Source organism: Syngnathoides biaculeatus, chromosome 6, assembly GCF_019802595.1.
Source record: "Syngnathoides biaculeatus isolate LvHL_M chromosome 6, ASM1980259v1, whole genome shotgun sequence".
Taxonomy (NCBI): domain Eukaryota; kingdom Metazoa; phylum Chordata; class Actinopteri; order Syngnathiformes; family Syngnathidae; genus Syngnathoides; species Syngnathoides biaculeatus.
The window spans coordinates 247,598-272,500 of record NC_084645.1 but is presented as its reverse complement, the minus strand read 5'-3'; the positions used below and the strand labels follow the sequence as shown (position 1 = coordinate 272,500).

At 38.9% G+C, this 24,903-nt stretch overlaps 1 protein-coding gene across 4 annotated transcripts in view; it reads left to right on the top strand.

The window, feature by feature from the left end:
• The window catches only part of siah1 (siah E3 ubiquitin protein ligase 1), a 40,226-nt gene that overhangs the window by 9,942 nt on the left and 5,381 nt on the right, over positions 1 to 24,903 (top strand). For 3 of the 4 annotated variants that reach the window (XM_061821686.1, XM_061821684.1, XM_061821682.1), the window contains exons 2-4: positions 16,254 to 16,308; positions 22,311 to 22,492; positions 23,455 to 23,751. In XM_061821686.1, coding sequence (XP_061677670.1) covers positions 16,299 to 16,308; positions 22,311 to 22,492; positions 23,455 to 23,751 — 489 coding nt within the window. In that variant the 5' untranslated portion in view covers positions 16,254 to 16,298. Of the gene's footprint in view, positions 1 to 8,772; positions 8,979 to 16,253; positions 16,309 to 22,310; positions 22,493 to 23,454; positions 23,752 to 24,903 lie in introns of those variants that run through there. The other variant, XM_061821683.1, reaches the window with a different exon arrangement.

Genomic DNA, 24,903 nt, shown 5'->3' with positions numbered 1-24,903 from the left:
TTATATGTGTATATGTATATTTATATGTGTATATGTATATTTATATGTGTATATGTATATTTATATGTGTATATGTATATTTCTCTGTATATATTATGTATATTTATATGTCTATCTGTATATTTCTTGTATATATGTATATTTATATGTATCTTTATGTATATATGTATATTTATCTATATGTATATGTATTTTATATATATGTATCTGTATATGTATATTTATGTATCTGTATATGTATATTATATATATATGTATCTGTATATGTATATTTATGTATATGTATATTTATGTATATGTATATTTATATATATGTATCTGTATATGTGTATCTATTTATGTATATGTATATATTTATGTATATGTATATGTATGTGTATGTGTATATGTATATGTATATGTATGTGTATATATGTATATATGTATGTGTATATATGTATATATGTATGTGTATATATGTATATATGTATGTGTATATATGTATATATGTATGTGTATATATGTATATATGTATTGTATATATGTATATATGTATGTGTATATCTGTATCTATGTATGTGTATATATGTATATATGTATGTGTATATATGTATCTATGTATGTGTATATATATGTATGTGTATATATATGTATGTGTATATATCTGTATGTGTATATATGTATGTGTATATTGTCTATATGTATGTGTTCTCTGTTTATCTATTTATGTTTTATCTATTCTGTGTATATATGTATGTGTCTATCTTGTATATGTCTGTGTCTCTATGTGTCTGTCTGTGTATATATGTGTCTGTATGTGTATATGTCTGTATGTGTCTATGTATGTCTCTGTATGTATGTGTCTCTATATGTATGTCTGTATGTCTGTATATCTGTCTGTATGTATGTCTGTTATATGTATCTGTATGTGTCTGTCTGTGTCTGTCTCTGTATGTGTCTGTATATGTCTCTGTCTGTATATGTCTAGTATGTATCTGTATGATCTCTGTATCTGTATGTGTATGTACGTTATATATGTATGTGTATGTACGTATTGGTATGTGTATGTACGTATATGTGTATGTATATGTACGTATATGTGTATGTATATGTACGTATATGTGTATGTATATGTATATATATGTGTATGTATATGTATATATGTGTGTATGTATATGTATATATGTGTGTATATGTATATGTATATGTGTGTGTATGTGTATGTATATGTGTGTGTATGTATATATATGTATATATCTGTCTATGTGTATGTATGTATGTATATCTGTATGTATTGTGTCTGTATGTATATCTGTCTGTCTCTGTGTATGTCTGTCTATCTGTCTGTCTCTGTGTCTGTCTGTATCTCTGTCTGTCTCTCTGTATGTATTATCTATGTGTTCTGTCTATCTGTCTCTGTATTTCTCTCTGTGTGTCTCTCTTTCTGTCTCTCTGTGTGTCTCTCTTTGTGTCTATATGTCTGTCTCTTTGTGTGTCTCTATGTGTGTCTATCTGTGTGTCTCTCTGTGTGTCTCTCTGTGTGTCTCTCTGTGTGTTCTCTCTGTTCTCTCTCTCTGTGTTGTATCTCTGTCTCTCTCTCTCTCTGTTTGTCTCTCTTTCTCTCTCTCTCTGTGTGTCTCTATGTGTGTCTCTCGTCTCTCTCTTGTGTGTCTCTCTGTCTGTTTATCTCTGTGTGTCTCTCTGTGTGTCTCTCTGTTCTCTATCTCTGTGTGTCTCTCTGTCTCTCTCTCTGTGTGTTCTCTGTGTGTCGTCTCTTTTTTTCTCTCTTTGTGTCTCTTTTGTGTGTCTCTCTGTTTGTTTCTCTCTTTCTCTTTCTCTCTGTTGTGTCTCTCTTTCTCTTTCTCTCTGTGTTTCTCTTTCTCTGTCTCTCTTTGTTTTCTCTCTTTCTCTTTCTCTCTTTTTTCTCTCTGTTCTCTTTCTCTCTGTTGTGTCTCTCTTTCTCTGTCTCTCTGTGTTTCTCTCTTTCTAGTTATATTTTGTTCTCTCGTTTCTATTTCTCTTTTTTTCTCTCTTTCTCTTTCTTTCTTTTTTTCTCTCTTGTCTCTTTCTGTCTTTTTTTCCTCTTTCTCTTTCTGTCCCTGTTTGTCTGTCTTCTTTGTTGTCCTTTCTTTCTCTCTTTCTGTCTGTTTTTTTGTTTCTTTCTCTCTTATTCTTCTTTCTTTCTTTCTTTCTCATTCTTTGTCTTTCTTTCTTTATTTCTCTCTTTCTTTATTTCTCTCTGTCTCTCGTTTCTATCTCTCTGTCTTTCTTTCCTTTCTCTATCTTTCTGTTCTTTCTTTCTTTCTTTCTGTCTTTCGTTTCTTTCTTTCTTTCTCTTTCTCTGTCTCTGTGTTTCTGTCTGTCTGTCTTCTGTGTCTGTGTGTATGTGTGCTGTGTGTCTGTGTGTATGTGTGTATGTGTCTATGTGTGTATGTGTCTATATGTGTATATGTGTCTATATGTGTATATGTATGTATATGTGTATATATGTGTATATATATGTATGTATATGTGTATATATATGTATGTATATGTGTATATTATGTATGTATATGTGTATATGTATGTATATATGTGTATATATATGTGTATATATATATGTATATATGTATATGTGTGTGTGTGTGAAGATGCTAAATGCCAGAGTCCGTTGGTTGGTTGGTTTTTATGTACTTTTGTCACAAAGATGTGCTGTACATAGGTTCCATCTATTCTGGCTAAAATGCTAAATTGTAGGCATTGGAGCAATTGCTCCTTGTGTTTCTTTGACCCTCCAAGCAGAATGTGGACAGGACGTTTCCCCTGCATGCGTATGTGATGTGCATCAGTTGTGTAACATACTAGTACAAATGTATAAAAACACGTTTTGTTCACCATGTTGTAGTAAGCATTGCTGAAGGATTTTTTTGTTGTAACACATTTTCTTGTGTATTATAATTTTTTTGTAAATCTGGTAATTTTTGGATGTGGTTATATATATGTGAAGACGCTAAATGCCAGAGTCCACAATTAGCTTCCAAGCTACTTGACTTTTCATTTTTTTTGAAGAGTTCTGTGATGGCCAAAGTACAGGTTCAACCTCTTCTGGCGGTAGCTTCAATTTCTTGAGCTTTATTGATTGTACAGAATACCATCAGGAGAATGTAAATAATAATTTCCTTGCTGGATCAATAAAGAATATTGCTATGATTTTTATTGCTATGATTTAGATAAGATAGCTTCTGTTTGAATGCAGAAAACTTCATAAAAATGAAGGAATACCTTAATCATACGTCCTATTTATTTCTTTTTTAGCTTCGGTCCATGGTAGTTATAGCCTGTCTCGCGTGGAGGTCAAAATATTGACTTTTTTGTCATAGTGTAATTTGTGGAAAACAAAATTTCCTCATTTATGGACTCCATGTCAGTATCCACCTTTCTACAACGTCAAGTCACGCGTTTGATGATAGGGTGCAAAAATAAAATGCACTGTGCATGCATTATTTACACTCATACTTGAAAAGTGTGAGCAAAGCTATTTACACTTAGGGCTAGAAGGACATTACAAAATGTGGCACGTTATATCATTTATACTGGGATTGAAGTTGTTCCAGGAGCATTATGGAATGAGTAGTGTATTTGTATTAGACATTTTTCCTTTCTAATGAAATAATTCTGGAATCATGGTCATGAAATAAATGCGTTACTAAATAATTAGTAATAGAAATAAATGGATAAAATAAATGGGTTCTAGGTAATTGTGATTTTTATTTCACATTTTCATTAATTTCTCAATACTCATTTAATTTACTTTGTGTTTTAGATTTTTGAGGTGGCTCAGCTTGAAAGTTTTGGCCTCAAAGTTCTGAGGTCCGTGTTTCAATCCCGGCCCTGCTATGTGGAGTTTGCATGTTCTCCCCGTGCCTGCATGGGTTTTCTACTGGCACTCCGGTTTCCTGCTGTGAGTGAGAGGCGCTGAGCAGGTGTGGGTTTACTTGTTGCCCCTCCACGGCGCCTGTACATTGGGGTTCACCCTCGGACATGACTGATGGGTCCTTATTAGTAATTGACCCCTCCATGGATATTGCGCAATCCGCGTCACTGACCAATCAAAGGCCAGAGATCTGCATAAACCAAAGCCCGTTTTTGCTCCCGCCATTTTCTCAGACAACATTGCATGGTCCAGTATAGGTTTAGTTAGCGTTTTATCACGTATTTGGGTTATTTAACAAAAAATATGGTTAAGAGGTGTAGTCACGGACTTTGTAATAGTGATGACAGGTATCCTGAAAGGGTAGTTGGTGGAGTTCGATTCGTACCCTTTTCAAAACCGAAGACCCAGTACGAAAAATGCCTTCGATGGATCAAACTTTGTGGAAGACCGCACCGTCAACTAAATCCATCTAATATCAACCAGAACAGATATGTTTGCACGAAGGTATGCCCTATATTTGATTTTCAATACATGTCTCGTATAAATGAATTCGAAGTTCTTCGCTAGCATAACACTGCTGCGTGTGAACGATTGACACACTTATTCTTTGTTGAGCGATATTTAGCGATCGCACTGCACAAACGTGTCGCTTTCTTGCTGGCTCGCGGCCGAAGCTTAACCAGACTGTGTTTGCACGAAGATATGCCCTAAATTTGATTTTTAATACACGTCTCGTATAAATGAATGAGACGTTCTCCGCTAGCATAACATTGCTACGTGTGAATGATTGAATGAAATCAGAAGCATGGCGTCTCTCAGTTCAGAATGTATTGTATTTAGAATCTATAATATATCGTTGATTTGAATGATATCAGAAGCATGGAGTCTGTCTCAGTTCAGAATGTATTGTATTGTATTTGCCATTTTTACTGTTTTTACTGTGTGTCATTCCGCCCGAAGAACCATCCGAATATTCAACATTAATTACAGCCACAGGTTCAAATCTGTATGGAAGTATTCCTCTGTCTACCCGATCAACCAATACTGCTATTACTTCATCAGATGAGGATAAATCCGAGAAATCAGCGCAAGGCATAATGGTGTCCCATGTAATCGAGCATTTGGAACGGCATGGTACACGTCACATATGCCCACGTAGATCATGTAACTCGCGAAAATGGCAGCGCCCTTGGAAATTTGTAATTGTGCACAAAAATCTTCTCAAAACACTATTAAATGAGGATTTAACATCTCATTGTCAAAATAGGGTACGTATTACATGACCCATTGGATACACTGTTAATGCAACCACTGGATTTCCCATTTAAAGACAGATATAGAAGGGGCTCAGAGCAGAGGCGTTGCTCCTCCACATTGAAAGGAGCCAGATGAGATTGCTCTGGCATCTGATTAGGATGCCCTCAGGACACCTCATTGGCGAGGTGTTCCGGGCATATTCCACTGGGAGGAAACACTGGGATGACCCAAATCATGTTTGAGAAACTACGTCTCTTGGCTAGCCAGGGAAGGCCTCTGGAATCCCACTGTGGTAGAATTGGAGGAAATCGCTTGGGAGATGGAAGTCTTGGCTTCACTACTAAAGCTACTGTCACTGTGATCCCGACCTTGGATAAGTGGAAGAAAATGGATGGATGGATGGAATTTCTCCAATGCAGCTCCCCCATGCCTCAGTTTGTTCTCTATAAGAAAGAAGTAAGTAGCCAATGAAAGCCAGAGTCATGATTTTGTGTAGCTTCTTGGATAAGAGTCTGCTGCCAAGCAGAGTTATGTGTGGAATTTGCTGATGGCAGTGGGAACGGTGCTGCCTCTGTCACCTTTCTCTCTCTTGTTTCTTGTAACTTCAGCTTCTTCTGACTCTTATCCTCTGCACACACATCCTTTTCAAAACCTCCATCTGTGGCTTTCTTCCATTGTTTTTTTTTTTTTTTTTTTTCCCCATTTCCCTGGGGCTTCGAGTAGAAGGAGTTAAACAATACATGTGTTGTTATGTCCAAGCAGAAAGTCAAATTCCAGCATGCCAGAACAGCTTAACACTCACTCACTGCAATTTGGATTTCTCCAGCTTTCCATTCTTATTTCTGCTCCTGCTACTTTCATGTTCTGTGTGTAGGACCAGTCATTTCATTTTTTATTTATTACCTGCAGTGCAACACGATGTGAGTCTAGCGCTTCTGAGGACCATCCTCAGGCGCTCAGTTACTGTTGCTAAGTTCAACAAGCTTTCCAAACCATCTTCCAAAGGTTCTTCCTGTGTGGTATTCCCAAGTCCTCCTTTCACTAGCGTGGACGTTTTCTGGGTACTCCGGCTTCCTCCTATATTTCCAAAACATCCATTTTGGGTCTTATGAATACGCTATCTATCCATCCATCCATCCATTTTCTTTGCCGCTTATCGTCACAAGGGTCGCAAGGAGTGCTGAAGCCTATCTCAGCTGTCATATAAATAATAATGAATAAGTCAGGCCCCTATGGAGATCGGACATCCTTTATCCCTGCAATTACAATTGGACAGAAAGTTGATTCAAAAGGACTATTGCATAAAAAAGTAGAACTACAAACTTAATGAGCGTAAAAAGTATCTATCAAACAATTGTCTACAGGTATCTCTACAAGAAGAGGTCTTTTCAATATCAGGCCACTAGGTAAAAAATCCGTTGATGAATGACATATTTACGACCTATAGTCTGTACTTTTTTCTGCCAAGTGAAACATGTTCAACAGAAAATAGCTTCAACACTCGTGGGAAGGTTTTGGAGAGTGTTTTATGGGAATTTTTGCCCAATCTTCTTGGAACCTATTTGTGAGGTCACACACTGTAATAAGGCTTCTGTCCACTCAAAATCAAACCAAAGGGGTTCTATTGGGTTGAACGCAGGATTCTCCCTCCCAGTCATGTTCAGTCATACCAAATTCATGAATGTCTATGGACCTTGGTTTGTTGCACTGGTGCACAGACATTCTGGAACAGGAAGGGGTATTCCTTAACTGTCCAAAGTCTCAAATATCTATAATACAAACTTAAAGGTCTACCGACATCCCCATTTACATTTGTAAAATAGATATTATGAAAATAATGTAATATTATTCACTTCAATGTCTATTAAAAAATATGAACAGAGTGTGTCATTCATGCGCAAAGTTGCGGAAGTCTCACTTGACATCCAATTGGTAGCCATATTGCCTGCTATGTCATTTACACCTGTCAAACTGGGACAATCACTATTGAGAAAACACTGTGCCACCCCCTGTGGGAGACGAACAACAAAGATTTTTAGATTTTTCCGACGCCCCTTCTGACACAGAAGTTCTTTTCGAAGAAGAGAACATCTCACAATCGAGTTAAGTGACCGGGGCAATATTACCCAATCGTTTCAAGCCATATTTAGATATGTGGATCACTTCTAACTAACAACAGACTCCCCGACAGTATGTGTGACGTACTCAAGGAGACCCAGGCCGAGCAATTGCCCCAACTATTATGTTTTTAAAAGCTCTATACACACCTACCTGTCATTTGGAACCCACAAAGCTCTTGTCCTTTGCACCTGTGCAATCCATTTTTCACGACAAACCGGGTCTTTTGGAAAAGTGTGACGAGTAAATCCATCCTCCCGAGTGTTCAAGCAATATCCAGCAATACAACCAGCCGGCATTCTGGCTAACACAAAGGAACAAAGAGCTACCTTCCCGCAGGCAAAACTTGTATTAACACACAAACCCATCTTAAGGGGCGTCTGCAAATAACATCACTTCCTGCTTCTTCTCCAAAACAAATCCATTGAGGGGATTTTCATGGCGGGAGTTAAAAAAAGCTACATACGTCAAAATCATGTTGTGTGGTGAAAAAACAGATGGGTCCATTCCGGCTGCCTTTTCTTTCTTTTTTTTTTTTTTTTCATTAAAAACATACTAAAAATCATGCTTTTGGTGTCGGTGGGACTTGAAGCATTTGAAGTTCCTTGCACTGGAGCTGAGAGGCTAATATTTTTTGAGATGTCTAACTTAGTGGGAGCAGTTCAGAGATAGCCCCCGTTCCTGTTCCAACATGACTGAAATCAAGGTTTCTAAAGACATGAATGAAAGAGTTTGATGTGGATGAACTTGATTGGCATGCACAATCTTGACCTCAACCCTATAGAACACTTTTGGATGAATTAGTGGAGAGTGAGGCAGGCCTTCTTGTCCATCATCAATATGACCTCACAAATGCGAGTCTGGAAAAATCGTTGTCAATTCCCATAAACACACTCCAAAATCGTGTGGAAAACCTTCCCAGAAGAGTTCAGGGTTATTACAATTGCAGCGTGGACCAATGTCATATTATAAACGGGGGCCCCCGACGGTACTTTGCAGACTCCCAAAGCAGAGCTGCAAATCACTTACACCTCCCAAATTTGACGTAAAGAGGAATCGGGGCTGATAAAGAGATTACTTTTTGTAATTCTAGAAAAATTGCACAAGCGGCACAATACACTAAAATATTCATAGGAGTTGTCAACAGAAAAAGCAGGTTGTATTTGCGTTCGCCACATGCTTCACATGCATGTATTCATAGCCAGGCATTGGAAAGTGTTGTTTGGCAGCTACCCAGTCTCAAAGTTTAAGGTCATCACATAATTATTTTTATTCTGTGTGTGTGTGTGTGTGTGTGTGTGTGTGTGTGTGTGTGTGTGTGTGTGTGTGTGTGTGTGTGTGGTGTGTGTGTGTGTGTGTGTCCACTTTTGGAATGGAATGTTAAGCACTTTAAATTACATTTTGAATTCGATGTGGACATGTTGGGATGTTACCTCGACTTTCCCCTTTTCGTTTAGTCATTATTTCCAGCTCTATGAAGCACAATGGCCGCCCCTTAAGAACGAGTGGTGCGAAACAAACCAAGTGGTCTTGCCGAGTGAGGGTTCAATAGAACTGCAAAACTTTCTCATTTTGTGAGCGCTTGTGAGGCGACGGCTGGTGAGGGGCGCGCTCCCGAAGCAAACTTCAACAACTGTGCGCGTGCCCGAGCGGCTGCTGCTACTATTTAGCGCCTGGCGTCTAGCCTCTGCTGCCTTGCGACGAGACTACGGTGAGTCGCTGTCGAAGGCTATTTGTCGTGTTATCCGCTGTGAAATCCTGGATATTTCGTCCGAAGTAAGATAGCCTGTGCTGGTGATGACGAAAAGACGGGATGTTTTGGTGCTGAGCGAGTGTGCTGTGGTCAAAACAACAGCGGTGTTAGCGGACGTTAGCTTCGCTTCTATTAGCGAATGGTGGGGGGAGGGCTAACAAGCTAGCCTTGTTTGCGAGTTTCACTCGTTAAATTAGCCGGTAGTTGTGGTGTTTAAATGAACGTTACCCGTTACGTCTTTGAAATTGACATATTTTCTTTAATTTGAGTGGTGGTAGGTTTGCTAAGCTCAGAAACGATCGATTTCGTGAGAAGCTGCTCGCCGTCACGACGAGGCCTTGTGTGGCTGTGGCGCTAGTATAGCTACGAATATAGCGTGCGTTTCCTCGAAGAGTACACATAATTTGTTACTGGCTCAGTTGGAATCAACCTAAATGCACGTTTTAGCGTGTCTTGGTTGGTTACAAATTAGCGCTGTGGGCGAGCGAGATAGTAAAAATATACATGGAGTGAGTGACCTGGCTCCAAAGTGGAGGCTTATAAAGTCAGCAATAGGCATAAACTATAATTGAAACATCTCCGTCCTGGAAAATTATCTGTCATCATTTTAGCCGGCTACTGACAGCAGAAGCGGTCGTAACATGTGTAAGGGTGAGCATTAAGCAAGGTGGAGTAGTATTTTTTTAGGCTGAATTTTGTCATGCTTGTGGCGGATAATGCTTATGCGTAAGAGAATATTTTATTCCATCCCTCAGCAATAATACGAGCACCAAACTGTTGTCCATGCTAAACATGGACGACATTGTCATCCTTTTTTGAATACTGAAATTACACGGACAATGATTACTGGAGAAGCAATTATTATGTTACGGCTTTTATAAATTTTGCAAATGACGAAGCAGCAAATGGATGGCATCTGACTGCCACACTATATGCTCTTTCTCCATTTTGCTCGACGAATAACTTGCTTGTTGCCATAACAACACTGTGAGTCAAGCATCAACAGTGGCCCTCTAACACTGGTACAAATTATTTTTTTTTCCCCCTGCCTGTGTTTTCTGCATCATGTGAAACAAAGATTACATCAACAATGGTTGGTCTTGCTGTTAGTACTCCTGCAGTGGGAACAAACAAGATTAGTTGTCTGTCTTTGTGGCAATACGGGCTTATTAATAATGTAGGGAAGTTTTATGTACAAATAGTAAAATTGAAGTTAAAATAAGTAAATATTCTCTATCTGTTGAATCAATGTTTTTTTTGTAAACATCCAACAATAATGGTTATGATCAGTAATGCACAAAATTTTGGGGCGCTGAAAACTCATCTGAGAATGACCTAGTATTGAATTTTATGTTTCGGAGCGAAAGACATCTGTCACCAAAATAAAACTGCTGAAACATGTCTTTAATGACGCAAGGCAACACCATAGCCATCACGTGGTTGTTTATACTACATTGTAAAATAAACAAACATGCATTGCCCGACCTCCCTGCTTTCCATTATTTGGGTACTACTGGAAAATGGTTGTTCCAACGCTATTTTGCGTCGCTACAACTAACGGGGGGGAAATACAATCCCAAGCTACAGCGGTGAACGTTCACATCGTGTACGTTGTCAACTCAACATAAGTCTCAAATGATCAACCAGGGTCTGTCTGTGTTGTTGGCCCAGGGCCATGATGCCAGTATGTTTGGCCACCACCTATATATGATTTGGAGACTTGCACACTCGGGCCTGTACAAATTTATAAGCCCCTAAAAATTTTGGCTCACTAAAAATGGTCCAAAACTGCATTTTCACTGTCTTTGTGAAATTCTTTTATCGCTGAAACATCTTGTCCAGGACAGGCTCTGATTACTTGAGAAAATGTAACCAGCATCGCCTGACTGGATAAATGGTCATGCATTGAGTTAGCCTCAAGATAATCGCGAAAGCTAATGCCATTAGCCACATGCAACTCCTCATACTTTGCAACCTATAGAATGGATATATATATATAATATAATATGCCCTCCCCTATGTGTGCTTAAAGATGTTTGACACCCCCAGTTGGAAGTTACTGTAAAAATAAACAACAAAAATTAGTACCCCCTTATGTGTAAATGCAAAACGCACCATTTTAGAATACACTTGATTAATGCTCACAATCAATGAAAAATGCATTAGATCACGACTGTCACTCATTTTCGTCAATGGCCACATAGTAGTTCTGGTTTCCCTCAGGCGGCTATTATGACGAAAACGATAATCTTTAATTGCTTTATATATAGTACAGTATATTCCTGTGTGTGTGTGTGTGTGTATGTATATATATATATTATATATATATATATATATATATATCTATCTGGCTTGAATTCAGTGTTTGCAGGATGTCTACCAACCTTGTCTTGTGGCCCTTGGATCCAAAAATGAACAGTTTTACTGTCATCAGTTCACAAAATACTCCTTCTCCTTACGCCAGTCCAATGTTTGGTGAATTGCAAGCACTTCAGCCTGTATTTTTTTTTTTTTTTTTTTTACAATGGACTTTGCAGGAGCTTCTCGCTGGTAGCTCTGCTTCATAAAGTTGTCGTCTGTCACATTCATAGGCAATTATAGCTCTTTGATCCTCCTTGAGCTGATCATGTGCTGAGCCTTTTTCATTTTGTTTATTCTCCGATCTATTTGACCATTTGTTTTTCTTCATTTTACTGGTCTTGGCTGGCATTTTAAAGCGTTTATCATTTTGGCCTAAGAGCTGATGATTTTCTATACTTCATAGGTTTTGCCTTCTTAATTTCTCAATCAAAGAATGCTCTTCTTCAGAACAGTGTCTTGAATGACCCATTTTCTGTTTTTCAAGGACAAATTCTTAACCAGCATATGTAAAGTCAGTTTGTAAGGAAGTAAATATGCGCCACCAGGATTTTATTAAAAATGCCACAGAAAGTTTCATGGTATAAAATTCTCATTATTTCAAAGTGATCACATTTCCAATAGCTGTATTTCAGTTTATCTTGTTTGAAATTCACTACCAGCCAATCCAGTTACGCTTTCTTAATCATGTGACGTCACATACTAAGAAATCGTTACTGGATTGGTTGGGTTAAGAGAGACAGGGTTACTTAAAGTCAGAACCCAACACTCCGCCAATCCAGTTACGCTTTTCATTTCTAACTCGACACTGCAATTTAATTTTTTTGGGGGGTGGGACATGCACCTTTCAATAAATTATTTAGTAACTATACTATAACTGTGTGGAATAAAGTGTTCTGTCTCCCAGATGAAGCAGTCTTGGTTGGTATACACTGACCACCCACTGGATTGAAAACCAAATTGTAACACACTTTATATTCTGTTTGCCATGGGTGTAATAGACCTATCTCGCTTCAGTTCTGAGAACATTAGTTGAAGGTCTTATTTTTATCCACTACAAAAGAGAACAGCCACGGCTGTGGCTCGAAACTGCACTTGCATCATTAAAGGCATTAGTTGGAACACTAAGAATCAACAACCGAAGAGTGGCTCGGGTTCTTTTTTTTTTTTTTTTTTTTTCCCATAATCCATCTCAACTGTATGTTTTCTGCTAAAAGATGCAGTGACTGTCACGTCGAATAAAAGGTAACTTCACTTAACTATTTGCCATAAAAATGAACTTCATCCCCTGCACTTCAGCCCTGACACAGAAGGATTTGTTGACATCATGTCAGTGATTCTCTCATTAACACAGGTTATACTGTTGATAAGGACAAGACTTTAAATCACTTTGTCATTCTGTTTGAGCTAGTTAGGTGCTTTAAATCTTTGTTCTTCCTCTGTTAACTATAATTACCTGGAATGAAACGCATCCTGTCATCATTGTAATACACAAAAGGGCTCACAGGAAAGGGTATTGCAGTTTCTATGATTACAAATCAACAGGAGTTTCAGTTGCTGTGAAGAAGGTTCTAAGGTGCCCAAGAAAGTCCAGAAAACCCCAGGAGAGTTTCCTAAAGTTCATTCAACTGCAGGGATCCACTTCTTCAGCAGAAAAACCTTCCTGTTCAGCTGCTACGTCAGAATATACATTTGTGCTGGAATTAAGATGATGTTTGGAATGAGCAGCACAGTGTGAAGAGAAAATGAGGTATGCTGTCAGTGAGGGCACCTTGTGGTGGAGTACTACATATCCAGCTAGGTGGAGCGAATAGTGGGTGGGGGTGGCAGAGGGAAAGATTGAGTGAGAATGTCCACGGTGGCAACAGAATTAACAGTTGTGGTGCTGAAAAGGACAAATGAAAACATTTACGTGCATGAAGAAAAGCGAGCCAAGTGGAGATGTAGTAATTAGTCTGGCCCGCATTTAGATAGTGAAGGGTGTGTTGGAGTGTGTGTGCCTGTGCACATACTCTGCCTAGATAGTGAAGGGTGTGTTGGAGTGTGAGTGCCTGTGCACATACTCTGCTTATGCTGACATTGGATACTGGGTAAACTCCACACCCTGCATTGACACCTACTGCACTCCAGGAACAGGAAAGCTTGGAAGTCAGACAGACTGTTTGGGGAATTTCCCTCTTCTTTCCCTCTGGAACACCTTCTGATGAGCCATCTGGGATCTCTTTCTAATCTTTCTAATAACAACCGTTGTAGTTTGGGATTGTTTTTTCCTTTGGATAAAGGATGTAGCCCTGTGAGATTGCAATATACCCGCTATCCATGATCGCACCAGCATATGATATGATCATGGCATGCCATCGTTTCAATTGACTCCAGATTTGCCAAAATGTAACAGAAGAGGATTAAATGCACCTTGTGGACAACATGAAATGGAAAAAAAAGGCCTTCCGTTTATTTGATCATTTGTTTGACTCCGATACAGTTCTTACAGAAAACTCCAACCCCCTTTCCCTGGATGGGGAAAAAAACACATTTTTGGAGCATTACCACATCCATATGACTGACATACATTTGAAAATGACTGGATAAGTGTACCACCACTCTGTAAATATCTTTTGAATATATATACTATTTTGCAGGTTTACTAGAAAAAAATACCTATTTAAAACTACTACTACTACAATTATTGCACTTTTTTATTGACCATTTGTTTTCTTTTTTCGGAAGGAGTCTGGTCTTTCTAACTTCTGAGAGATACAGTATCCTCATGTCTATGCTATAAACAGGTTCTGATGGCTAGGTATGTCAGCTTTGCTAGCTTCATAAAATTATTAAAACCTCTACACAACTGAGTGAGATGAAAATGAGACAAATTAAGCAGGCAATCTTTGGAATTAGTGATAATAGTGCTCCCCACGGCCCCACCCCCCAAAAAACCTCAATGATTTAGGCACTGAGGCAATAGATCTCATGGTCATCGAGGTTTTTCTCTCGAAGGGAAACAATTGAGACTTTCAACCATTACAACATGCACTCGTGGAAATGTGAATAATTTTTAATGCTGAAAAATGTTAGCCTCTGCTATCAATTTGTTTGCGGTCTCAGGCCTTTGGATACCTTCTCCACTAAAGAGCCGTGTGTGTGTGTGTGTGTGTGTGTGTGTGTGTGTGTGTGTGTGTGTGTGTGTGTGTGTGTGTGTGTGTACAGTATTGTCAGTAATGACCTGCCTACACAGGCACTGTGTAGGGCAATGTAAGCTTCTGCTTACAGGAGTGAAATACAATTCTCCCTCACTGCCTCGTGAGCGCCATCATATGGTAGCTTACATACACGCCAAAACACTTGTTGGCATGCATGCTAACACTGTAACCAGTGTGTTTAATTGTGCTATACTTCGTTGAACAAGTCACAGAGGATTTGCAAATGTTGGAACTCAGTCTGCACGTAAGGTGCACCATATTGTAAGGTGCCATGTTTAATGTGGCGCCTTGCCTATTTAGAAAATAATTTAAGAGATTTCCAATTGTGAAAATATGGTTAAAAAAATGGAGACCAAAGTTCATGAATACGCAGGGCAAACGGTTAGCCGCAAATTGCAAGGGCACACTGTATCCAGAAGAATTATTTTTACTGATAAAAATGTTTTGGTTTAAACTACATTTCATACACATTTGGTAAAATAAAACATTGCACTTGCAAGAGTTTTTGGTGGTGTGACTTGTATTGAATGGCTAGGCATTTTATTCAAAATTCTTAATTTAACCATAATTTCAAATTCCTCACATCTGTCTGAGTGTCTGTTTGCGCGCTCACACACTCATGCAGTGGGTAGAGTTTATAAAGTATCAAACATGGCACCATTTTTCTCACCAAATATGCTTCCAAAGTTCTGTTGACATTACATATTCACCAGAGATTGAAAACAACCCAAGAAATCCATACATACAAAGTGTAAAAAGTCAGAAATTGTGTAAAATAATATTGTAACATTCGTTCTTGTGAAGTCCAATTTGTTCAACCTCATACATTTGAAAATATTACAAATGAGTTTAACCCCTTCCCAACCTCCAAATAGTTTTTTTTTAATTCCTATTTATGGAAAAACCTCTATCCATCCATCCATTTTCTGGCACTCATCTTCTGGAAATTGCGGGAGTGCTGGAGCCAATCCCAGCTGGTTGCCAGCCAATCGCAGAGCACATGGAGACAGACAACAGTCACACTCTCAATCACACATAAAGGCAGTTTAGAGTCTCCAATTAATGCACGTTTTTGAAATGTGGGAGGAAACCGGAGTGCATAGAGAACCCGCACAGGGAGAACATGCAAACTCCATGCAGGCGGGACAGGATTTGAACCCTGGTCCTCAAAAAAGTGAGGTCAACGCTCTACAGCTGTGCCACCATGTAAAAAAAAAAAATGAAATGCCACTGCACATCAGCCTAAAAACACTATACCAATCATGAAGTTTGCAGGTAGGGACCTGATGGTTTGGGGCTTCTTTTCAGTAAATGTTGCTGGTAAAATTCAGATTAATGAAGGATGGATGAATGACCAAATCTTGCAAGACATTCTTGAGGAAAAAATTGCTGCCTTCTAAAAGGATGATGAAAATGAAATGAGGGTGGACATTTCAGCACAATAATGATTCAAAACCTACTGCCAAGGAAACAAATTGATTTCAAAGAACAAAAATAAAGATGCAAGATTAGCTGGTTTCAATTATTAGTTTTGAATAACTTGACATATCTGTCAATAGCATCTTTGAAAATGCATATTGAAAAAAACATATAAAATTACTTATTTCAGCTGCTCTCTATTTACTATAATTATATTTAAGTTTTAAATAATGTATGCATTTTTTTTCCTTTCCAGAGATTCCTGTATTTTATAGAAGATAAAGCCTTATTTGGAAATCTTATGGATGAAGGTGAGTCCCCCCAACCCTAAATGCACTGACTTTGACCATCACCATTTGATTTTATAATTCCCATTTACTTTAGCACATATGAGCACAATGACTAGTTGAGTCTCGTTTTGTATTGCAAAATGTTATGATATTAAGACTATGTTGATTCTGATCCTTGATCCATATCGCAAGTTCTTTCCTTCTCAACGATCGAAGAATATTGCTTCATTTTTTTTTTCTTTGTGAAAAAAGTTGCTTCATGTTCACAGTGTCCCTCATAGGAGTGAAACCCTTCACGTGCGCTAAAATACGGGCTTTTTCCTTAATGACCGGCACGGTCGACCAACTGAAGCTCAAGTCTTTACCGATGTTCATCGGTGTTACTCCTTTCTCTAATCTTTTTATGATGTTAAGCTTTGTTTCGACAAGACCAGTATTTCTTAAAAAAAATAATAATAAAAAATTCCTTTTGGGCCATAATATGTAAAAAGGGGGTCAAAAAAGGCAAAAATACTCCCGACGCACAAACACAGATGAGCAGTATGCATTAGCTAAGGAGCAGAAACACTACGGTGCCGGGGACAAAATGGTGAACGACACACGAGCGTCGTAAAGTCGAAATGGCGTAGGCAGAGGACGCTGTAATTCAAGGACTCCCTTTATTAGGAATTTTACTTACCCCTATAACAAGGGGATTCAAAGCTTTATTTGTGTTAGTGAGTGCCAAGTACAGAAAAATTAATAATGAGCTGTGGCACAGACAAAAGGTAACATATCGAGACATGAATACTGGAAGCCTCAGCACAACCTCAGCGTTGTGGCCCAGCAAAAGCTTCCTCCGCGGTGCCAAGGAAGTGGTAACCCCGCAGCCACTTTTATCCTTTTAAGGGATCCAGCATGACAAATGGTCTCCTACCTGGGAGCACTTTTATCCTTTTTGGGATCCAGCGGGAGGAATCAACCATTTTGTGCAGCAAGGGCACTGTGGTACCTGCTGAGATGTCTTCCACGGCTCTGGAGAGGGCATTTTTCTGCTTGTTTGGACCCTGCATTATGATACGCCCTGTCGAGGACGAGGCTTTTTGGCCAGCAAGGCTGGTTCAAAAAACATGGCCTCAGAAATATGCCTCTGTATGGTGCTGCTCGTCTTTATGTGAAGGCAGAGTTTACTAATATCGTCAGTGAGGAAAAGCAGTGAACAAGTTTTTAACATGGATGAAACCGGCTTTTTTTGGGAAGAAGACCCCTACCCGTACTTGAAGGACAGTGTTTACGATCATCGTGTGCCAGTGCTGCAGTTATTGACCTTTGCTGTGTGTGTGTGTGTGTGTGTGTGTGTGTGTGTGTGGTGTGTGTGTGTGTGGTGTGTGTGTGTGTGTGTGTGTGTGTGTGTGTGTGTGTGTGTGTGTGTGTGGTGTGTGTGTGTGTGGTGTGTGTGTGTGTGTGTGTGTGTGGTGTGTGTGTGTGTGTGTGTGTGTGTGTGTGTGTTGTGTGTGTGTGTGTGTGTGTGTGAGTGAGTGAGTGAGTGAGTGAGTGAGTGAGTGAGTGAGTGAGAGAGAGAGAGAGAGCGAGAAGGGGTTGCGTAGGCATGTGGAGCAGTGAGAGTGAGAAGGGGTTGGAAAATCAGCACAAGCAGTTGTTAGTGTGTACAATTTACAGGTTTACCAAGTGCGACCGGGAAGGAGTTGTGTTTGAGAGGACACGTTGATGCTGAGTTCTTAAAAGATATAATAAAGCCTTCCAAGCAGCAAATCGGTGCTTCATGTCATTATTGTTCACGCCACCAAGACTTCTCCCCTGCATTTTCCGACAACGGTCAGACGATTGTTGCAGGAAAGATTAAGATTTTATAATTAAAGGTTTAACTAAATACGTCTACTATTGTGATCTATATCTCAAATATGAGGTTTTTTTTCGTCTTGTCCCGTTAGGGGTCGCCAAAGCGTGACATCTTAGATGAAGGCTCATATTTGTTTGGCACAGTTTTTAATGCTGGATCCCCTTCCTGACGCAATCCCTCTTGGGGAGTAGAGGCCCCAGTGAAATACACACTCACGACCCCTGGTTTACCAAACCAATGCTCTAACCACTGAGCAACGTCTCAAATATGTCAAGTATAAATACTGTTTACTTATTTTAATCATTCTGGTACCCAGATAGACACGAAAATTCCTCGGGTTTGGCGAGTCCCGCTTCGCGGTTTTTCACATCTCGTGGGGGGTTCTGGTCACCATTAACCACGAAAATGAAGGATTAGTGTATTTCATTGTATTTTTTAATCCTTTTTTGGGGGGGGGGGGGGACTACTTTTCATGCAGTCACATTATTGTCAAGTAACAGTACTTGAGTACAATATTTAGCTACGCTTCCCACCTCTGCAGCTTACATCCTCTTTTGATACCGTTATATTCAAGCAACATTTTTCCTCATCATATCAGGCAGTCTCTTATCTGTTGCACTGGTCTTGTATGTTTTCGCGTTTACGTCTTGTGGGTCATGGCCCTGGTTGTGGTCCCAGCGGAGCCAAGAAACCCATTAAACATCGACAACGGGGTGATCTGCTGGTTTATCTTATTAGGAAACACATCTACAATCCACTTGGTATAGGGATTTTAATGTGAAATGGATTAAGTGACAGAGCAATGTTTGGGATTTTGCAATTTTTATCACAATACAGAATTAACTAATTTCTAATTCGGAAGTGCCCAATAAAAACAGAAAAAATATCGTGAATAATTTCCGCTAGGATACATTTGTAATTACACATTGTAGTTGCTAATAATGTTTAATAAAGTGAAATAGTAAAACAGTTTTAAAGAAGTTAAAATTATTTTAGTCAATTCTTTTCCAGAATGAGAGTGCCTAAAGTGGAGGATGCTATTCAGGTAGCACAGCTTGAAGCAGGTATCGAGTTCAGGTGGAAAAGGGCTAGCCTCAAATTGTAGGCCATCAAAAAGCAAAGAAAAAAAACAATTTTAATCTTAAATTTGTACAACACGATCCTCTGTGGTGTAAAAGTTTTTCTGTATGAATAAAATTTATTTTCCCCCGCTGTACTCTTCAGTCTTCCAGATTGCTTCATTTATGTCCCAAAACAAATCTTTGTGGGGGGCCTCGGGAGCCTCCTAGACCCAGGGTTGGGAACCTATGGCTCGTGAGCCATACCTGGCCCTTTTGGTGGTTGCATATGGTTATGGTAAGTTTTCAACAAGAATGGAAAGCCTTTGTGGAGAGGGAGGGTTCTGCTATGCGTTTAAATTCACAGATGGGGAGTATGCCAAAGCATTCGTACTCGGATGTTGCCAATAAACATTTTGCCAACTTCGCATAAAGACAAAATAATCAAACGAATAAAAGACATACCTTTGTCGGAAAGAACTGTTCACCACCGTACCAGCATGATGGCAAATCAAATTGAATTACGTTCACAATTAACAGGGGGAAGTCTCAACACCTTCGTGACGATGTATGAAACAAACTCCCAAGCCATCACCAAAACCGTGCAGTACTAGCTGTTGCATCAATGGTAATGAGTACTTTTGTCATCATTGGTGAGCAATAGTGTAATTTTATTAAATTCAGACTTATTGTACTGTAAAAGTGTTGGTCTTACATAAATGCACAAATACACCTGTACTTAGTTTTTAAAATACTGTATGACTCTGAAATTACATTTTTAAATATTTGGCCTTCATGGCTGTCAAAGGTTTCCGACCCCTGTCCTAGACCCCCTTACATTTTTTTTGTGTCACCTTTTTTATGCCTTTGGTGTTTGCATATTTGCTGAATTCATCGTCTCTTATCCTTGGTGTGGTCAAGGCATTGTCCTAAAAATGGATTAGCCAACTGAGTCATAAGGACCTGCCTTGACTGGTTCTCAGTTAACAGACTGTGACCCTGGCCTTCGACTAGCTAAATGTCCTGTGGTAATTTAGTTCTACTCCATGGCTTCTGTCGCTGCTACTGTTGGTATGCTTGCTTAATAAAAGTTGCTATTAATAGTCTATAAAACATTATTCCCATCACAGCAGTTGTGTGCACAGTCAAGCACAGTGGAGTAGCATTAACCTTGTGCATACAGATGACACTGCCAACTTGGATGTAAAACCAAAGCTACATTAGATATAACGTCTACACACCTGTGTTCAAGGGCCAAATCATGGTGAAGGTCGGGGAGACTTCAATTTCACATTTTATCATGTGCTATATGGATAACCTTTACAGCTGATGGGGAAGGGTGTGAACAGCTTGTTTTTTTTTTTTTTTGTTTGTTTTTTTTAATAAAGCTGCCGGGGAGAACTTTTTTTTGTCATTTTCAGCCAAGCCACTGCGGGGAGAGGTAAAACAATGCTGTTTTAAGCCCATGAGCTCCTCTGTCTTTATATTTTTGTTGACCGGTGACATTCCTCAGTCCCATGTTTGCTGTCACACCCAAAATGATTTTTTCCATCAAAAATAACTTATTTTTCTTACCGATTGACAGAGCAACATTTTTTTAAAACTCCACTGTCATGCCTATCAATATTCTGAAATAAATATGTATTGTAATGAAAAATACATATAATTCACTTCATTGTCGAGACAAAAAATAAATATGAGCAGAGAGCATGTCATCCATGCGGAAAGTTCTGGAAGTCTCATTCGACATCCAAGTGGTCGCCATATTGCCTGCAATGTCATCAGCAGATGTTACACCAAGACGTTCACCATTGAAAACATGTAGTGGCAACTTGCTATGAAACACGAAAGCTCTTTTCAAAGAACAGAACATGGCTTGGCCTTGTCAACAACGCCGGTGGTGACCCACAAGACCGTGCGGAGGCCATCCTGCGCAGAAGCTCACATTGACACATTTAGGACCCCTGACTTACGTATGTGGATTTTTTTTTTTATGTTATGAGAGAATTACGTCCCCCCCCAGCCCCCAACTATTTTTTTTTTCTTTCAGTATCTCTATACACACCTACCTGTCATTTTGAACCCACAAAGCTCTCATCATTTGCACCTGTGCAATCCATTTTTCAGAAAGAACAGTATGAAGACTAAATCCATCCTGCGTGTTCGAACAATAGCCAGCAATACAACGAGCCTGGCATTTTGGTTAATACGAAAGAACAATGAGCAACCTTCCAGCAGGTAAAATTAGTATGAACAGATGAGCCAGCTGAAGTGCGCTGCTGCTGTTAACGTCACTTCCTGCTTCTTCTCAAAACCAAATCCCTCGAGAGGATTTTCATGGCGGGAGTCACAAAAAGCCATAAACGTCAAAATCATGTTTTGCGGTGAAAAAACAAATGGGTCCATTCCGGCCGCCTTTTTTTTTCATTAGTATAATAACTTACTAAAAATCATGCATTTCATGACAATGTACCTTTAACGTCATACCACAGTATTTTAGTCAAATTTAAGTCCAGACTTTGACTAGGCCACCCCTAAACCTTTGTTTTGTTAAGCTATTCAGAATTTCAGTTGTTGGTGTTTTGGATCACTGTTCTGCTACAGAACCAAAGTGTGAAATGGTGGCAGCAATGGAAAAATGAAATGTCCCGATTCTGAGGGTCAAAGCTGGTGACCAACATCCATCCAAGTCATGTCGAGGGGCAGTAGTTTTAGCAGGGACACGCATACTTCCCTGTTCCCAGCAATTTCATCCAGGGAGCTGTCTGGGAGGCATCCGAATAAGATGCCTCAGCTACCTCATCTGGCTCCTCTCAATGCAAAGGAGCAGCAGCCTTACTCTGAGCCCCTCTCGTATCGGCAGAAACGTAGCTCGACCGATAAATTGAGAGCTTCACTTTTTGACTCCTTTAGAAGAATGAAACGTGCACCGAAAACTGGATTACTGAATTTCAGGTAGTTGATTAAAAACTGTTTTAGATTTCCAAAGACAAAAACAATTAACAATATTTTTGCTGGCTGACAATCAGTTACTATTATGTTACTAACCCTAACCTTATGTTACTATTATTACTACTACTGTCTTTCACTTATGCCCTTCCTCCCTCTGTGTGTCGCTGGACCAGAAATGAGTCGCCAGACTGAAACCGCGCTGCCCACAGGAACCTCCAAGTGCCCTGCCTCCCAGCGCGTGCCCACCTTGTCAGGGACCACTGCCTCCAACAGTGACTTGGCCAGTCTGTTCGAGTGCCCAGTGTGCTTCGACTATGTCCTCCCCCCTATCCTTCAATGCCAGTCAGGACACCTGGTATGGAAACTCTTGGATATTTGTTGTTAAGGGTCCCATGGCACGAAAATAAATTAATGGTACTGTAATTTCTCATTTATGATCCACTTCCTTGGTTAATACACAACCTCAAAGTTGACCTAAAAATTCTGGCAAACGCTTCTACTTATATATAATGCATTTTTACAATTGATGATTTTGCTTCTACTCAGCAGTTTTATTTGCGCATGTAATACTTAAAATAAGATTATTTTTTTTTAGAAATTCACTGCCATACTTTTATTTGGGAAATTGGAAAACATACAGTTGTGCTAAAATAATAATTTGTAATATGGGTACAATGAAATGGGTATAAAAGAAAACCTTAAGGACCAGGCAATATTTATTTTATTTTAATGTGATTTGAATCTCAGGAGTTTTATTTGAGCATGTAATACTTAAAAAAAAAAATCGGATATTGAAATTCACTGTCATACTTTTATTTAGGAGATTAGAAAACACAGTTGTGCTAAAATAATAATTTGTAATATGGGTACAATGCAATGAGTATAAAAGAAAACCCGAAGGACAAGGCTATATTTATTTTATTTTAATGTGAGTTGAATTAAACAGTCAAACATTACAGAAAAGCATTCATTATAAAATAAATCATAACCCTCAAGAAACTAATAATTTTTCTCAATTAGCTCATATTGTGAGTTAACCTATTGAGAGTTTCCAAATCCATGGCCTCATTTCTGCTTCCCCCTTTTTTTGGAAGACATAGTACTTATAGGGTATGTAAACTTTTGACTTAAAAGAAAATAATAATTTTTAATATTTTTTAACTGTCCAATACCTTTGAGAAAGCATTTTGCTTTAAATGGTTTTTAGTATTCTGACCTGATTGACCGAGTATTGGACTTACTAAAATTGATAATTCAATTTTATTTTTTTTTGTTATGCATAGTGTGTATTGTCCCTCTCTGCATTGCCTTTCTCAGGTATGCTCCAACTGTCGGCCCAAACTCACCTGCTGTCCCACCTGTCGAGGGCCGCTGGGCTCCATCAGGAATCTGGCTATGGAGAAGGTGGCCAACTCTGTGCTCTTCCCATGCAAATATGCCTCGTCGGGCTGCGAAGTCACGCTGCCGCACACCGACAAGACGGAACACGAGGAGCTGTGCGAGTTTCGGCCATACTCTTGCCCTTGCCCTGGCGCCTCCTGCAAGTGGCAGGGCTCCCTGGACGCTGTCATGCCTCACTTGATGCACCAACACAAGTCTATCACAACACTGCAGGTCAGCCTTCAGCTAGCATTGTGCAGTGTGTCCACATGGTGGTGCTTTTGTCAATGTTTCAATGCCATACTTCTAGCATGACCAAAGGAGTGGCTGTTTCAGAACATGCAAAATGTAGCCTAACCCTAACCTTTTTCATCCAAAATGATAACTAGAAGAAAAAACATGAAATGTTTATTCTTTCATGGCCCTGTAAAATACAACCAGATCCCTAGTAATGTTTCACTTTGTAAGTACTTTATTTTATACATAATAGTGAAACGTTGTGATGTGGATTTCTAAATTAATGTAGAAAGTTTTTTTTTTTTTTTTTTTTTTATTTTTTTTTTTTTAAGTCCAACTAACCCCCCTATGCCTGCATAAGGATTTTGATTTGATATACAATTGATTTTTTTTTCCCTTCTCTATCGATTAATCTATTGGGCCCTTTTTAAGATGTTTTTTTTTCATTACATCTTTCTCCGAACTGAATACCTTGTATAGAGCTCAGGCACCTACGTCATAAAATCACGTGACATTGCCAGTCACTCCCATTTGAAAAATGTACGGGTGTGGTCAGTCTTGATCGTAAATAAAGTTGCGAGTGTGATTAGGGATGGAATCTCAAGACCTTAAAATAATTTACTGGATTAATGTAAGTCAACTGTCAATTTAAAATAAAGCATAGCCAAATAGAAAAAAAATTCAAACTCAGAAATGATAATTTCCAATTTCAACTGAGATTAATAAAACAATATAAAATGGTATTTAAAAATTTTCATCAATAATTCTTGATCTGACAAAATTTATCTGAAGAAAATTTAAATGCACCAGCCTCTCTAGGAATAAACACGAATAGTCTATACCCACAATGTTTTCAAAATGCTGAAAGTTTACCTCAACATACTCTGCACCAGTGGCAACAAGCTAACGTTACATTGTAACAAACATTCCTGTCGGCAGTCGTAATGTATTGTTATAATCTAGCATAATTTACGGCAGTATCTATTGTCAATACATTGATGAAAGCTAGCAGTAGCACTATGTCTTCCTAAATCATGTAAAGGGGAAAAGTTTTTAACTTCAAGATAACTCCTACCATGGGAAAATGACCGCTCATATTTAGATATATGGACAGACTTGTCTAACCTGAGAATTTAGATCAAGTCAAAG